Source organism: Monodon monoceros, unplaced genomic scaffold, assembly GCF_005190385.1.
Source record: "Monodon monoceros isolate NGI ecotype Baffin Bay Population unplaced genomic scaffold, NGI_Narwhal_1 Super_Scaffold_12, whole genome shotgun sequence".
In the NCBI taxonomy this organism is placed as follows: domain Eukaryota; kingdom Metazoa; phylum Chordata; class Mammalia; order Artiodactyla; family Monodontidae; genus Monodon; species Monodon monoceros.
In genome coordinates, this window is record NW_021703768.1 from 31,378,216 (window position 1) to 31,395,930 (window position 17,715).

At 37.9% G+C, this 17,715-nt stretch overlaps 1 protein-coding gene across 3 annotated transcripts in view; it reads left to right on the plus strand.

Moving 5' to 3' along the window:
- The window catches only part of WDR70 (WD repeat domain 70), a 307,123-nt gene that overhangs the window by 256,300 nt on the left and 33,108 nt on the right, over positions 1 to 17,715 (plus strand). For all 3 annotated transcript variants that reach the window (XM_029216477.1, XM_029216478.1, XM_029216479.1), the window contains 3 exons: positions 1,174 to 1,273; positions 4,006 to 4,090; positions 5,552 to 5,690. In XM_029216477.1, the coding sequence (XP_029072310.1) occupies positions 1,174 to 1,273; positions 4,006 to 4,090; positions 5,552 to 5,690 (324 nt within the window). The remainder of the gene's footprint in view (positions 1 to 1,173; positions 1,274 to 4,005; positions 4,091 to 5,551; positions 5,691 to 17,715) is intronic.

Below are 17,715 nucleotides of genomic sequence, written 5' to 3' on the forward strand. Positions count from 1 at the left end.
ATTTTAACTCAATATATATAGTTTTTTTTTTTTGAAGGCTTGCTTTTGTGAGGTAGTGTGTCCTCATTACTGGAAACTTTTTGGTGAAAGCTCAGTGATGGAGTGTTGGGGATATTATCGGGAGGCTAATGTACGTGAGCTCTGTTTTGTGACTCACTGTTTGTTATGGTTGCTGCAAATTGATGGAGATGGGTCATTTGTATTCCTATACCTGTGGCTGCCAGGAGAGACCTACATGCTGTCATCACTAGTAATGTCCCTGGCCATTCACTGTGTAATTATCCAGCCTGGTGGATCTGGGATAATTGACTCCCTAGTACTTTGGCCTGTTCTGGTTACTGAATCATAACTGGGTGGCAAGATTAGTGTAGTAGAGTTACTTTTATAAGTCATTAACTGTTTAGAAGTGACATTGCAAGCAAAAAGACTAATAGCATACATCCGTAGAGAGGGGGTATAGGGTAGTGTTTAAGGGTAGGCTTTTTGGTTCAAACTCCTAGCTCGACCACTTACTAGCTCTGTGATTTTGGACAAGGTACTTAAGTCTCTGTGCTTAGTTTCCTAATCTGTAAAATGAAGATAATCTTCTAGAGTGAACGTGAGCACCGTAGGCAAGTTAGTAAAAGAATATAGTGCCTAGGGTATGGTAAACATTGTGTAACGGCTAGCTGTCGTCATCGTCATCAACAACAACATTATCCTACAGGCACACTAAAGGTAGTTCAAGACTTACAACCATGTGCACAGTGTCTGGCATATACTAGGAATACAGTGATATTTTTGAGTTAATAATATGTTCATTTGTAATTTTTATTTATATTTATTCTTTCAGATAACTGTAGGAAATGGTCCCCAAAACTTTATAAGTATAATGAGAAGAACTAAATGCGGTGCTAATCTTGTGTTGCTCAGAGCTTGCTAAGGCAGTCTGAAAAATATCTCCTACTAGAACTTAACCTTGTCTCTTCTTTTCGCTTATTAAAGCAAATGGATGTTTTTAAAAGCCCTTTGAAATTTTTTCCAAAATAAAAAAAACTATCATCAGGTGAAATTAATATTTTTCATGTAGCTGTATATCATGTTTTGGATGATAAAGTAAAATATTCTTGCCACAAAAATGTTCTCATCTGAATTCAGATGAGATGTTAACACTTTGCTTGTCTTTGCAAACAGGTTCATCCTAAATTCCACTATAAACAAGCTCATGACCCAGGCACAGATACTTCTTGCGTGACTTTTTCCTATGATGGTAATGTCCTTGCCTCTCGTGGAGGTAGGTTAGAAGCTTTCTTTTTAAAATGTTTCTATATATAAAATGATCGTAGGTAACTCTAACAAATGTCACACTAATATCCTAGTGCTTAGTAAAGCTAGCTGTGCTTTTGTTAATGTACCCTTGCCAGTCTAGTTTTTTTCATTAAAATGCATTTCCAACTTGGCAACATTATTTTATTAAAATTATCAAGTAAAATTTAGAAAATATGTACTTTTTTGCCTAAGTTTTCATTTTAGCTCCAAATTCCATCAGCATTTGGAGCCTGCAAGGATGACCATTGCCTCTACCTTAATGAACTTTTGTAGATGATATTCTATATTCTTTCTATATCATTTTATAGTTCTGGGTCTGGTATTTCAAACTCTTCTATTTGCTGACCATTGATTTTTTTTCAGTTCAAACACTAATTCAGTTCAGTTAAAAAAATTTGTATACCTGGATGTTATTTTTTTTAATAGCTATGTAATTCTGTGTGGTCGTATTGTAAGTTTACCTATCCACACTCATATGATTGAATACAGATTGTTTCTAACTTTTTGCTAAATCTTTCTCACGTGAATAAGTAGTATGCTGATAGAAGGAAATAATAAAATAGTGAGGGCAGCTTATGAACAAAGCATTAGGGGGAAGTATGGGGCGTGACTGAGGATCTTCCAATAGGCCCATTTGTGGGGAGAGAAAAGAATCAAGGTAAGTAGGTTGGAGCTGTGTTACAGATAGCCTTAAATATCACGTAAAGGATTTAGTCTTTATTCCACAGGCCAAATTAATCTAGCAACACTGAGTTTAGTCATTCATTCATTCACTTTACCGTATATTGAGCAACTGATCTGAGCTAAGCATTATGCTAGGTTCTTGGCATAAACTGTGGACATCATAGCAGGGTTCCTTTCCTGAAAGAATTTACAGCCTGATGTAGAGGGTATGGAAGTGAGGGGAACATAGAGTTGGCACAGCTCTCCCCTCAGTTTAACTGGTCCATGCCCGTTTACCCTTGGGAGCTCTATCCAGATTCTCCTTCTTCCAAGGAAGCCTTCTATTGATATATTATACCCAAACTACCCTCACTTACATAATTTTAAAAAAATCAAATCACATGCACATGTATTTTCTATTTACGGTATACATGGCAAAGATGGATATGTATAAAATATATGTTTTGGTTCATCAATTCTAACCTGTTCTTTGAGTCCTAAGGTGACTCTTAATTAAGATTATGTATTATACTCTGTACTTACATCAGTGATTCTTACCCCAAGAATGTATCTGAATCCCCTGGGAAGATTTTCAAAATCACAAATCCTCCACTAGGAAATTCTCACATTCACTCTCACACCTCTAGAGTGGTATACCCCAATCTCTGAGGTAGAGTGGGGAAAGAAGAGGGGAATAACAGAGGAGTGTACTTTGAAAATTCTTCCTGGAGGATTCTGAAATAGCCCAGCCCCACCCGGTTGATTATTACTGCCTTAGAAGTATAGGATTAACTCCATTTCAGTCAAAGCCATTTTAGTGATAATTTTTACCTTCCCCTTCCATCCTATACTAGCTGTTGGGTAACATGTCGTCTACAGAACATGTATACTGTATTCCACCATTCTCCTTCCTGGATGTATAGAATATACCAGATGGAAGTCTCTCTGTTCAGCAGAGTCCCCAGAGTGTTGTAAGGTGCTCCTGCTAGCTCCAGAACCTGCCAGGTTAACTAAACTGTTTAATGCAGGTTAATGTTTTCTTATTGTTTGAGGATTGTGGGGATGTGTAACCTTCTTTTAAAGACTAAAAGCAAAAAGGTTAGTCTTACAAAGTTCTTCCAGTATAAGCAGGTCTCCAATCCAGCCAGTCGTGGATTAGAGCACCTGCCAAAAGTTGGGTTTCAGAGTCAGGGTTGCTGGGGAGAGAGTGGGGAATTTTATTGAATTCTCCACTCACCCCACTTGCATCTGGTACTGATTCCTTATTGGACCCAGGGGGTTGAGGCAGGTCTCAGCTGCGGACACTGGGGAAAAAGGACAGCAAAGATATTACTTATATGAGTTTTGGCTTTCATTATGAACAGGAATTAGTTAGTAGCCCTATAGAAATACTTCAAAAGTGATTCTTTAAAGAATATTAATTATGCTTTAAACGGCTTGGAAAAGCTATACTCCCCAGCAAGGTGAAGAATGATAGCCCACAGATAGAGTTACCCTGGAGGGAAAGGAATCACGTTGGCTCACTCTCATTAATGTTAATGGATAGTTACACCCACACACTGGTGGGAAAAAGAATCTGTTGTGAACTGAACTATTTTCAGTCCTGGTGGTTGCTAAATTAGTATCTTCTTAAGAAGTCAAGTTATGCTCAGATATACCACAGGGAAACTACCATCTGCTCTAAAGTCACTCTTTAAAGATTCTCCAGGGTTCCTTCTAGCCTACAGATGCTACATCAATCTGGAAAGTAATTTCTAGGAAGCTAGTTCATTATCATGTATCTTTCTACTGTTCTCACAACTACGGCTCTCAAGCTCCCTAGTTAAAAAGTAAAATGTGTTATGTGCATCCCCTTCCCTCCTTCCTTCCCTCCTGCCTCCTTCCTTTCTCTCTCTCTCCCTCCCTCCCCCGCCTCCCTCTCTCCCTTCCTTTTCTTATAGTTATACACTAAGTTTTGCAAACTCTAAACTTGGGGCTGGTTCTTTTTTGCAAAATTTACTTTCTTTTTTTTTTCCTTTCTCATTCCTCTATCAGGTGATGATACATTAAAATTATGGGACATCCGACAGTTTAATAAGCCACTTTTTTCAGCCTCGGGTCTTCCCACCATGTTCCCAATGTAAGTAGCATATTTTTAATATTCGATAAGCGCAAGAGAATGGAAAAGTAATTTTTTCATCTTCATGTTAATTTATAGTATGTGTCTTACATTTTCTAGAAAAGGGACTTGAAGAGTGATTGAAATAGGTTTTTTGAAAGATGAATTTTTATTTTTCCTTTCATTTCGTACATTCTTCAGAATATAAAATTCTACTTTTGAAGTTGAAATCATGGCTGTTCATGTATTTGTGTGTGTGAATATATATATTGTATGCACACATAGGTCTTGGGGTAGTAAAAACATTTTAAAGGGTTGAATTGTTCTTTTAATAGTGTATAAATGACAGAGTAGGCCTGTCTTTTGTTTTCTTTTAAAATTTGAATCCTCATACCATTAAAGCAATTCTTCATAGTTACTGAATATTATATGTCATTTTCTCAATTTTTTCTTATCATCATTTCAATCAATAATTCGGTAACTGTCACTTATTCAAACCGTCTTGCTCTGGGTAGCTGAACACTGTTATCTGCATTCTACTGAGTTGATAACTGAAGCTTTAAAGATTTTTCTGCAAACAGCTGAGGTTGGGATTTGATCTCTTAAGTCCTACAATTGGTGCCTAAGCAAAAATGTCTATTTTGGTAGAAATAAAATTTCTCACCTGTATTAAATAATGACCAACAAGGAGAGTGTGAAGGTAATGGAAGCAGCAAATGGAGGAAGCTGTATAATCTCAGAGCACTAACTCTGACACAGTCTATTGCCCATGGCATTTATCTGTTAAAACAAACAGATGGATAAACAAACATGAATTTATAGCCGATACGAATCTTTTGAGCCTTATGCCTGCTGCAAGTAATGCTAACTAGATAGCATCTTTGGCTCATGTCTTAGATTATTCACAGTCAGGTGGCCAGACCTCTCATCACAAGAGCTGTTGAATCACAGCCATCAATTAGGATCCAGCGGTACAAGCTGCTCCTCATTTCATGGTGCTTGACTTGACAAAACTCACATTGTTTGAGAGGGGGTGCTGATAAAAATAGTTCCCAAACTGATCAAAATAATCACTACTTAGACGTCAGTCATATACTGTCTATTTGTGTATAGACAGGGTCAATGTCTATATTGAGTTTCTCCCACACGTTATTTACATTGGAAGATATTATAATGTATAGAAATTAGAGCACAGATTCTGGAGTCAGGCTGTCTAAGTTCGAATCCCAGCTGTACCACTTACTTTTGTGATCTTGGACAAGGTTTATTTAACCTCTTCCTGCCTCACTTTCCTAATCAGTAAAATGGGGATAATAGTATCTACATAGGATTATTGTATTAAGTAATATAAGTGCCTGACTTACTATAAACCCTATGGAAGAGTTGTCTCTTATTACAGTGAGGTTGTTTATATTTTTACTCATTATCACTGCACTGTTGTGGCATCATAAGCCTATACTTATAAACTCTTTTTGTCTGTAGGACCGACTGCTGTTTCAGTCCAGATGATAAACTTATAGTCACCGGTACGTCTGTTCAAAGGGGATGTGGCAGCGGCAAACTTGTTTTCTTTGAACGCAGGACTTTCCAAAGGGTGTATGAAATAGACATCACAGATGCGGTATGTGTGTTCTTTCCTCCCAGCCTTGAGAATGAAGTGAAGTTTGCCTCTTAGCCATTTTTGGTTTTGGTTTTGAAATAGAACATAAGTCCTTGCCCTTACAGTACAGTGGTAGCTGCTCTTTTTCTCCAACACAGGAATTATTAGTACATTGCAGACTGGCTTATCTACACTTTTCCCTCCCCAACCCAATATTTCCTATAGGCCCACACTTTAGTCAGAATTTCAGCTGGGCCTGGGATGTTTATCCGCTCTGCCAACCAATTTGAGGAGAGAAGAAGCTGATCTTCATGTAACGTACAGAAAGGAGCTTCCCACAATGTGCATGTTTGTAAGGATTCAGGGATTATGGACAGAAGTGAAACGTTATGCCCTCAGAATGTGATGAAGTGTATCATTGTTTGAAAACTTTGACAGAATTCTCCTTGTTAGAGGTGTCATTAAGGTAAGACTCAGCTTCCACTGAGGTTAATATCTATTTAGTTATTAGAAGTTTAAAACATTTCAGATTTAACTTCCACATCTGAAAAACCCCCCTTTAGTTTTCTTTACATATTTATGTAAGCACTAATACACCAGCATGCGTGCATTCATTCATTCATTCATTCATGTCTAGAGACTGGAGCCGTATGTAATACAATAATAGTGAAGATTCCCAGAGGAAAATCTGAGTTCCTTTAAAGTCTTTGAAAGTATGTATTAGTATTTAGATGGTAAGGCAAATCATGGTTATTTTTCGAGTATGAAACAGGCCAATTAATGTCTGTGCAAATTTTCTTTGGCTCATAGTCAAATCCTTTAGTAATATCCTGTATCTTAAACAGTGCTCTTATGTAGATTTCTCCGGTTGTTTCAGCTCTACGTAAACAGTTGAGACATATTATGTACTTAAATGATTCAGACAATTGAACAACTGTTTTTAAATCACCAGCAAAAAGCTCCTGTCTCTAATGTTTTAATATTACTGTGGAGTCTTAAGTTGTAGGCACTAAATTTGAAACCATGGTATAGAGACAATGAACTAACAATGAGACTAATTCTAGATGAGTACTTTAAGTTTGATAGATTCTAATCTCATGACATAAGTTGAAATGTGCCAACACTAATAATACTTTTTTTGGGGTGCATCCAGGAGCCAACTAAAACACTAGAATCAAAGAAAAACACTCTTGACTCTATCAACTTTAATCTCAAAAAATAAAATTATTATAATTGGTTGTTCCGGAAGTAAGCTGGTTTTGTTCTGTTTTGTTTTTAATGCCTCTCAACGACTATACATCTCAGTATTACTCATGGGGTTGTGTTTTTAAATTATAATTTAAATTGAAATGTAATTAAATTAAGGGATATAGAAGTATGATTGTACTTTTAAAGACATGTGGATGTCATAAGTGTACAGAACACACTGTTGTGTTGCTCTGAATTGCTTTTCTAACTAGATGTTTTTCTCCATGGCACTTACCACCATCTCATCTATTATTTATTTGTTTGTTTTTGTCTGTCTGCTTCCACCAGGATGTACACCCATGAGGGCAGAAACTTTGTCTGTTTTGTTCACTGCAATATCCCCAGTGCTCTGAACAGTGCCTGGCACATAGAAGGTGCTTGTTTATTGAATGAGGGAATGGTATACTTGGGAAGTGCAAGTAATGCATACTGTAGAGCACAGGTGTGTCTTTGGAGAGTGAGGCAGGAGAGAAGTATCTAGAGATGGAAGGGTAAACTGACTTTGTATACCATAATAAAGTGACTTTATCTTATGGTTTTTTTGTTTTTCTTTTTTTTTTTTAAAGCAAAGGAATGACATATCCAGATCCAGGTCTTAGACGTTGATTTTTATTGAAGTGTGAAGGTTAGATTTACAAGACGTAGTATTTATTTGTATATGTATAATTTAGGAGACTGGGTCAGTGTTCCCTGCAATTAAAAGAAAACAAAAAAAGATAGCAGGTTTTAGAAGAAAGACAGCAAGTCTGTTGTTGGTACGTTGAACTTGAAGTACCTTTAGGACCTCTGGGTGGAGATGTTCAGTGGGCAGATGGGTAGATAACTTTGGTGCTTAGAAGAAAGAAGACACAGTTATGGGAGGAGTATTTATCGTTCATAGTTGAAATGTTGGTTGCTGATTAGTTTGATCACGGAAAGGGCATGAAGGATGGAGAAGATGAGCCCTAGGAAACCAGGGCTCATTTTAATAGACGGATGAAGAGAGAACTTCAAATAGGGACAAAACCACACACCTTAAAGTGGCCTTTTAAATCATTGATTTAGGATTTGTTTGTCTTTTTTTGGTTGTTAACATCAGACAGCATTGTTTTCTGTTTATATTGTGGAACGGTATGCTAAAGGGACTTTAAACTGCCCCTTTGATCCCTATTTTCTCAAGTTTTAAGTCTTCTTGGAATGTAGAAAAATAAACAAATTCATTCTTTGGGATGGATAAAGAGGGGGGACACTTTGCTAGAAGGGCCAAAAAACACCTCTTTTATTTAATTGTATTTTTGTTATTAAAAGCCAGGATTGTCATTTCTTTTGGAAACACCACACTCTGCTATAATAAGGTACTTACTGTATTGAGTTTTAATTTAGCTAAAAGGCAGCATCTCATATTCTTAATATCAACATTTAGTTGTTTGCTTGTTTGACTAGGCACAGGCAATGGTGCTGTTAGGTCTATCCTAAAGCCATTTACTTCAGTAAAGTATGATTGACTGCATTTTCCCACACCCTTTTCTAAAACTAAATAAATCCCTAGATAGTTATATTCTGGAATGCCAAGCTCAATATAGATAGGGAGCCAAACATTGTTTTCAGTTAGGGAATGTTAACAATCTATACAATTAATTTCCTAATAACTAAAAACTGTCCTACAATCTTCACAATAAATAGCTTTTTAAAATATAACAATTATATTTTCCATATTTAGTTTTGAAACAAACTTTTAAAATGGTTTTAATTGCACTCTCTGCATTGTCATATGCTCTGAAAATTTTTCTTTCTCTATTCAGTTTAGAGACTCTCAGCACTCTTCGCTAGGAGATGACAAATGTTTAACATTTACTGTTTTTACTGTGTGATGTTTGTACACATTTTACAATTCTGCTGAAATTATTTTTAGGTGTTTCCCTTCCCTAGTCCAATTTTGTTTCCTCAAGTTGAAAAAAAATGCATATCCTCATTTATCATCTACTTCGTTGTAATTTGAATAATGTGCTTAGCCTCTTTTCTAAGATAAATTCCAGAATATAATTTGATCTTGAATTTAAAAGCTCACCTTTGTCTTTGTGTAGATGGGACCCTAGCATGTTTATATATTGTGTAAAAAGCTTCCATTACTCTATTTTATGTGAAAAAGCATAGGAGAGAAGGAATGGACTAAATGTAATTTGGAGATGACCTATCATTTTTTTAAAAGGTAATTATGTTTAGAAGAAACATAGAAATTTTTAAGTCTTTTCAAAGTTCCAGTTATTTCAGGAAATGCTGTGACATAACATTTAAAACTATTATTAGCTTAGTGATTTTTCATCAAACTATACTTTGTTGCAAAATGATTAATAGAATTTCCTTTTTTACTAATATAAATCAAGGGACATGGTTTATGCAGTTGTACTAGTATATTACCATTTATACTCTTTAACCCAAGCATAGTGAAATGAAGTTGTTTTGACCTGGTATAAGATGGTGGCCTCTTCACCTCAGTTGCTTTGGGCAGTAATTTAAGAGAGAGCAGACATTCCCTTGTGTAGAGAGAAGAAAAAGGTGGAAAGGAAAACAGCCAGAAATTTCACACTTGGTCCCAACTTCTCTTCTAATTTGTTTGTTTGTTTATGTAGTTTGGTGAGGGATCTCTGTTTCTGTAAACACTAAATGAACAAAGTGAAGAGAAGAAAAAGAAAGGCTAAACCTTTATTTTTAAGACATAGCTATAGCATTTAGCACGGCTACTGAACAGAAGGGAAGGGAAATTTGCTTCGGCATTTTCAACTAGACTGTAGGCATTTCAAAGTTGATTGAGAATCCTGGTGCCCATATAAGAGAGATAATAGTAAAGGTCTTTTAAGGAAGAAAAAAACTCATTTGTGATCATCTAAAGAATATTTGATTATCTTTAGGAATGCTTTTTAAGCATTGAAGAGAATAGATAGCAAAGAACAAGGATTATCTTAGAGTTTTGTTTCTTTCTACCACTACTTGTTCTCTGCAATATCCCTTTCCCGTGGGAGATGAAATCTGGATTATGCACACTTACTTACTTACTGCCTACCTACCTACAGGCTGTATCTCTGCCCCTTATTATCATAGGTATTGGTTGAAAAATACATAATTATTGTTAAAGTTACGTTAATTAAGTAATAGTTTATATATTTACCAAAAGGTGGGAAAAGTTTCTTATTTCAGACCTACTTATCCGATTACAGAGATAGCGTACTGCATATATTGAGGAGAAGGTAAGGTCCATATTGTGTAAAAAAAAAAAAGAGATTTCTTTAAAAGAACAAAAATTTCCATAAAAATACCAACTGTCTTTCCTTCTTTATATAGTTAGGTGAAGTTCTGAAGAGAACTTGAGTTCTCATTATTTTTCTAAACATCATATCTTATCACATTACCCATAGATTATACTGAGATATGACCTTTAAATTAATGAATTTTGATGTCCAAGAAAATTGCTATATGTGTCAATATATAAAATGACATATAACGTATAAAATGAAAGGATTAGCACTTCCATTTCACATAAAAAGTTTTTGTGTTCTTATTAGGGGAGAATATTGATATTTTAAATCCAAAGAGATTGAATAAGTATAAATGGATATAATGGGGCCATGAAATAATAGACCCTTCATGAATCTAGCTATGTATCTTAATTAATAAGTGTAAGGGACATGCTGACTCTTCAGACTACAATCACCCCATGTTATTTGTACATGTGAATGAGAGAAGAAAGGTCATTCAAATTAATGGATATTCCAAGGAGTCCTCAGAATTGGCTTTGGAATGTGTCTTTGTTCTTATATTTGAATACAGATAACGACTACTATGGCAATTTACTTCAAACTTAATGAATTAATGAAGCTGTGCCTGTGAAAGCTTGTCTCTGAAGGAGCTGAAGAACTCAACTGTTCTTCCATTTTGTACTGGGAATAGACTAATGATCTGTCTTACTGATTTAAAGTCCCAGCTCAGTCCGAATCACACGTCTTTAAGCGTTTTCTAGAAATAAAGGATTCAAGCGGTGTCTTTGCCCAGCCAGGATCGCATAAGGAATAGTAGTACAACAGTGCATTAAGTAGACTTCCCTGTGCTATACAGCATGTTCCCATCAGTTGTCTATTTTATACATAGTATCAATAGTGTCTATGTGTCAATCCCTATCTCCCAATTCCTCCCACCCCACCCCTTTCCCCCTTGGTATCCATACATTTATTCTCTACGTCTGTGTCTCTGTGTCTGCTTGGCAGTTAGGGTCATCTATACCATTTTTCTGGATTCCACATATATGCGTTAATATACGATATTTGTTTTTGTGACTTACTTCACTCTATATGACACTCTTTAGGACCATCCATCCACGTCTCTACAAATGACCCAGTTTCGTTCCTTTTTGTGGCTGAGTAATATTCCATTGTTTGTATGTACCACATCCATATCCATTCTTTTTTTTTTTCATACCCATTCTTTATCCATTCCTTTGTTGATGGACATTTAGGTTTTCTTTAAGTAGCAAAGAAAAGAGATGCCATTGGGTTATGATGGAAAAAAATATTACATTTTTACCACGTTTGTGATTTGACTTACTAAACCCTTTCTTCAGATTCAGTAACTGGAACTCAGCTGGAGTCCCCTGCTAAGTTAGCCTCACAGTGTCCAGGATGGGGGTGGTGTCCATAAGATGTGATTAAATTACTTTTCATTGCACCTAAAGGTATCATGCTATGGATGTTCCAGGACAGTAGTTCTCAGGATTTAAAGAGTGCAGTTGAGTGTTCATCTGTAGGCACGTGAGAAGAGAGAGGAAAGAAACCACCAATTTCATGATGGTTTAACTGTTAATATGTACCTTATCAAGTCTTAAAATGCTTTACGTAGGGAAAATGAAAGGAACAAGCTTAGTGCTGATTAGTTTTTATTATTTTTAAAGTGCACAGTTCTGTGATTTTTAACCCCTATAGATTCCTGTAGTTCCATCAATACAATCAGGATACAGAACAGTTAGTTCCATCACCCCCTAAAAACTCCTTTGTGCCACCCCTCTATAGTCACCCTCTTACCCCCTCCCTCACTCTCCACTCCTTATCCCTGGCATTCACTGGTCTGTTCTCCATCACTATAGTGTTGACTTTTCAAGAATGTCATACAAATGGACTTATATAGTGTGTAACCTTTTTAGATCAACTTCTTTCAGCAGAATCCTTTGAGACTCATCCAGGTTAGTTGTGCGTATCAATAACGTGTTACATTTTATTGCTGAATAGTATTCCACTGTATGGATATAGCACAGTTTTTTTACCTACTAAAGGACATTTGATTATTTCTAATTTTTGGAGATTACGGATGGAGCTGCTGTAAGCATTCGTATAGAGGTTTTTGTGTGAATGTAAGTTTTCTTTTCTCTAGGGCAAATACCTAAGAGTAGGCTTGCTGGGTCATACAGTGAGTGTATATTTATTTTTATAAGAAACTCCAAGCCATCTTATGATTAACAATGTCATTTTGTATTCCCACCAACAGTGTATGTGTTTTTTACTTGCTCTGCATCCTCACCAACACTTTGTATTGTAACATTTTTTATTTTATACATTCTAATAGGTGTGTGGAGTGGTTATAATTTGAAGTTTCCTAATGGCCAGTGATGTTGAATATCTTCATGTGTCCATTTTCCATAGTTGTATTCTCTTGGGTGAAATGCCTCTTCAAGTCTTTTGCCCTGTTTTAAATGAGGTTGTTTGTTTCCTACTATCAATTTTGAGAGTCCTCTATATATTCTAGATACCAAGTTCTTGGGATAGTCTCTCCCAGTCTGTTGCTTGTTTTTTTCTTTTTCTTAATAGAGTCTTTTACAAGGCAAAATACATTATTCTTTTTAACATCTTTATTGGAGTATAATTGCTTTACAATGGTGTTAGTTTCTGCTTTATAACAAAGTGAATCACTTATACGTATACATATGTTCCCACATCTCTTCCTTCTTCTGTCTCCCTCCCTCCCACCCTCCCTATCCCACCCCTCTAGGTGATGACAAAGCACTGAGCTGATCTCCCTGTGCTATGTGGCTGCTTCCCACTAGCTATCTACCTTACGTTTGGTAGGGTATATATGTCCATGCCACTCTCTCACTTTGTCACAGCTTACCTTTCCCCATCGCCATATCCTCAAGTCCATTCTCTGGTAGGTCTGTGTCTTTATTCCCGTCTTGCCCCTAGGTTCTTCGTGACCATTTTTTCTTTTTTTTAGATTCCATATATATGTGTTAACATACGGTATTTGTTTTTCTCTTTCTGACTTACTTCACTTTGTATGACAGACTCTAGGTCCATCCACCTCACTACGAATAACTCAATTTTCTTTCTTTTTATGGCTGAGTAATATTCCATTGTAAATATATGTGCCACATCTTCTTTATCCATTCATCTGTTGATGGACACTTAGGTTGCTTCCATGTCCTGGCTATTGTAAATAGAGCTGCAATGAACATTGTGGTCAGAAAAGATACTTGACACAATTTCAATTTTCCTAAATTTACCAAGGCTTGTTTTGTGACCCAAGATATGATCTATCCTGGAGAATGTTCCATGAGCACTTGAGAAGAATGTGTATTCTGTTGTTTTGGGATGGAATGTCCTATAAATATCAATTAAGTCCATCTTGTTTAATGTATCATTTAAAGCTTGTGTTTCCTTATTTATTTTCATCTTGGATGATCTGTCCATTGGTGAAAGTGGGATGTTAAAGTCCCCTACTATGATTGTGTTACTGTCGATTTCCCCTTTTATGGCTGTTAGTATTTGCCTTATGTATTGAGGTGCTCCTATGTTGGGTGCATAAATATTTCCAATTGTTATATCTTCTTCTTGGATCAATCCCTTGATCATTATGTAGTGTCCTTCTTTGTCTCTTGTAATAGTCTTTATATTAAAGTCTATTTTGTCTGAGATGAGAATTACTACTCCAGCTTTCTTTTGATTTCCATTTGCATGGAATATCTTTTTCCATCCCCTCACTTTCAGTCTGTATGTGTCCCTAGGTCTGAAGTGGGTCTCTTGTAGACAGCATATATACGGGTCTTGTTTTTGTCTCCATTCAGCCAGTCTATGTCTTCTGGTTGGAGCACTTAATCCATTTACATTTAAGGTAATTATCGATATTTATGTTCCTATTACCATTTTCTTAATTGTTTCGGGTTTGTTATTGTAGGTCTTTTCCTTCTCATGTGTTTCCTGCCTAGAGAAGTTCCTTTAGCATTTGTTGTAAAGCTGGTTTGGTGGTGCTGAATTCTCTTAGCTCCTGCTTATTTATAAAGGTTTTAATTTCTCCGTCAAATCTGAATGATATCCTTGCTGAGTAGAGTAATCTTGGTTGTAGGTTTTTCCCTTTCATCACTTTAAATATGTCCTGCCACTCCCTTCTGGCTTGCAGAGTTTCTGCTGCAAGATCAGCTGTTAACCTTATGGGTATTCTGTTATATGTTATTTGGTGCTTTTCCCTTACTGCTTTTAATATTTTTTCTTTGTATTTAATTTTTGATAGTTTGATTAATATGTGTCTTGGCGTGTTTCCTCTTGGATTTATCCTGTATGGGACTCTCTGTGCTTCCTGGACTTGATTAACTATTTCCTTTCCCATATTAGGGAAGTTTTCAACTCTAATCTCTTCAAATATTTTCTGAGTCCCTTTGTTTTTCTCTTCTTCTTCTGGGACCCCTACAATTCGAATGTTGGTGCATTTAATGTGGTCCCAGAGGTCTCTGAGACTGTCCTCAATTGTTTTCATTCTTTTTTCTTTATTCTGCTCTGCGGTAATTATTTCCACTATTTTATCTTCCAGGTCGCTTATCCGTTTTTCTGCCTCAGTTATTCTGCTATTGATCCCGTCTAGAGAATTTTTAATTTCATTTATTGTGTTGTTCATCACTGTCTGTTTGCTCTTTAGTTCTTCTAAGTCCTTGTTAAATGTTTCTTGTATTTTCTGTGTTCTATTTCCAAGATTTTCTATCATTTTTACTATTGTTATTGTGAATTCTTTTTCAGGTAGACTGCCTATTTCCTCTTCATTTGTTAGGTCTGGTTGGTTTTTGCCTTGCTACTTCGTCTGCTGTGTGTTTCTCTGTCTTCTCATTTTGCTTACCTTACTGTGTTTGGGGTCTCCTTTTCTCAGGCTGCAGGTTTGTAATTCCCGTTGGTTTGGTATCTGTCTGCAGTGGCTAAAGTTGGTTCAGTGGGTTGTGTAGGCTTCCTGGTGGCGGGGACGAGTGCTTGTGTTCTGGTGGATGAGGCTGGGTCTTGTCTTTCTGGTGGGTAGGTCCATGTCTGGTGGTGTGTTGGGGTGTCTGTGGCCTTATGATGATTTTAGGCAGCCTCTGTGCTAATGGATGGGGTTGTGTTCCTGTCTTGCTAGTCTGGCCTAGGGTGTCCAGCACTGTAGCTTGCTGTTCGTTGAGTGAAGCTGGGTCTTGGCGTTGAGATGGAGATCTCTGGGAGATTTTCACCGTTTGATATTATGTGGAGCTGGGAGGTCTGTTGTGGAGCAGTGTCCTGAACTTGGTTCTCCCGCCTCAGTGGCACAGCCCTGACGCCTGGCTGGAGCACCAAGAGCCTTTCATCCACACGGCTCAGAATAAAAGGGAGGAAAAAAAGAGAGAAAGAAAGAATGAAGATAAAATAAAATAAAGGAAAGTTATTAAAATAAAAAATAATTACTAAGAAAATTTTCTGAAAAGTAAAAAAAAAAAAAACAAAAACAAACAACGGACAGACAGAACCCTAAGACAAATGGTAAAAGCAAAGCTGTACAGACAAAATCACACCCAGAAGCATACACATACATACTCTCAAAAAGAGAAAAAGGGAAAAAATATATATATATCTTTGCTCCCAAAGTCCACCTCCTCAATTTGGGATGATTCGTTGTCTATTCAGGTATTCCACAGATGCAGGGTACATCACGTTGATTGTGGAGATTTAATCCTCTGCTCCGGAGGCTGCTGGGAGAAATTTCCCTTATTCTTCTTTGTTCGCACAGCTCCAGGGGTTCAGCTTTGGATTTCGACCCGCCTCTGCCTGTAGGTCACCTGAGGGCGTCTGTTCTTCACTCATACAGGATGGGGTAAAGGAACCACTGATTCGGGTGCTCTGGCTCACTCAGGCCGTGGGGAGGGAGGGGTACGGATGCGGGGCGAGCCTGCGGAGGCAGAGGCCAGTGTGACATTGCTCCAGACTGAGGCACGCTGTGTGTTCTCCCAGGGAAGTTGTCCCTGGATCCCGGGACCCTGGCAGTGGCGGGCTGCACAGGCTCCCAGACAGGGAGGTTGGATAGTGACCTGTGCTTGCACACGGGCTTCATGGTGGCGGCAGCAGCAGCCTTAGTGTCTCATGCCCGTCTCTGGGGTCCGCGCTGATAGTTGCGGCTCGCGCCCATCTGTGGAGGTACTTTTAAGCGGCACCCTGAATCCCCTCTCCTTGCGCACCAGGAAACAAATAGGCAAGAAAAAGTCTTGCCTCTTCGGCAGCTCCAGACTTTTTCCTGGACTCCCTCCCGGCTAGCCGTGGCGCACTAGCCCCCTTCAGGCTGTGTTCACACAGCCAACCCCAGTCCTCTCCCTGGGATCCGACCGAAGCCCGAGCCTCAGTTCTCAGCCCCTGCCCGCCCCGGCGGGTGAGCAGACAAGCCTCTCGGGCTGGTGAGTGCCGGTCGGCACCGATCCTCTGTGCGGGAATCTCCCCGCTTTGCCCTCCGCACCCCTGTTGCTGTGCTCTCCTCCGCGGCCCCGAAACTCCCCCCCTCCGACACCTGCAGTCTCCGCCCGCGAAGGGGCTTCCTAGTGTGTGGAAACCTTTCCTCCTTCACAGCTCCCTCCCACTGGCGCAAGTCCCGTCCCTATCCTTTTGTCTCTGTTTATTCTTTTTTCTTTTGCCCTACCCAGGTACGTGGTGAGTTTCTTGCCTTTTGGGAGGTATGAGGTCTTCTCAGCGTTCAGTAGGTGTTCTGTAGGAGTTGTTCCACATTTAGATGTATTTCTGATGTATTTGTGGGGAGGAAGGTGATCTCCGCGTCTTACTCTTCCACCACCTTGAAGGTCCTCCAAAATACTTTAATTTTGGTAAAGTCTAATTTATCAGTTTTTTATTTTGTAGAATGTAGCTTTGGTGTCACATCTAAGAACTCCTTGACTGACTCCAGGTTACACAGGTTTTCTTCTGTTTTCTTCTAAAAGTTCTATGGTTTAATGTGGTTCATTTTGGGTGTGTGGTTTATTTTGAGCTAACCTTTGTGTAATAGAGTGAGATATAGGTTGAATCACGGCCAGGACTAGGGTCAGACTCAAGTACAAAATTGAAGGAGGTATCAAAAAACTCAGTAATAAAGCAAATTAACATTTTAATGCAATATTATAAAAAATAAGAATTAATGCATAAAATTCATGATGAGTAAAATTCCAGTGCTTTAAATAAAAATGGGATCAGTAACAGTGCTATGCCAAGCTGTATTGAATCCCGAGGCAAAAGGAAAATTCAGTTGAACTGAGGCTGCCTTAATTTAAACTTTTGATCTTTTGTTCATTACAGGCTTTTTTGTGGCGGGGGATACGGTGGAGTACCAGAGTGGGGAAATAGTAAACTCACTGGTGCCTTAGTGATACTTTGAATGCTGGGCTAATTCCCCAATCCACCTACTACTATTTAGTTTTCAGAATCCTGAAATTTAGGTTTTATAATTGCATTCAGAGGGTGAGACTGAGTGGAATGTGGTCCCTGTATCTCACCCAGCACCAGGAGATTTTTTTTTTTTTTTTTTTTTTTTTTTT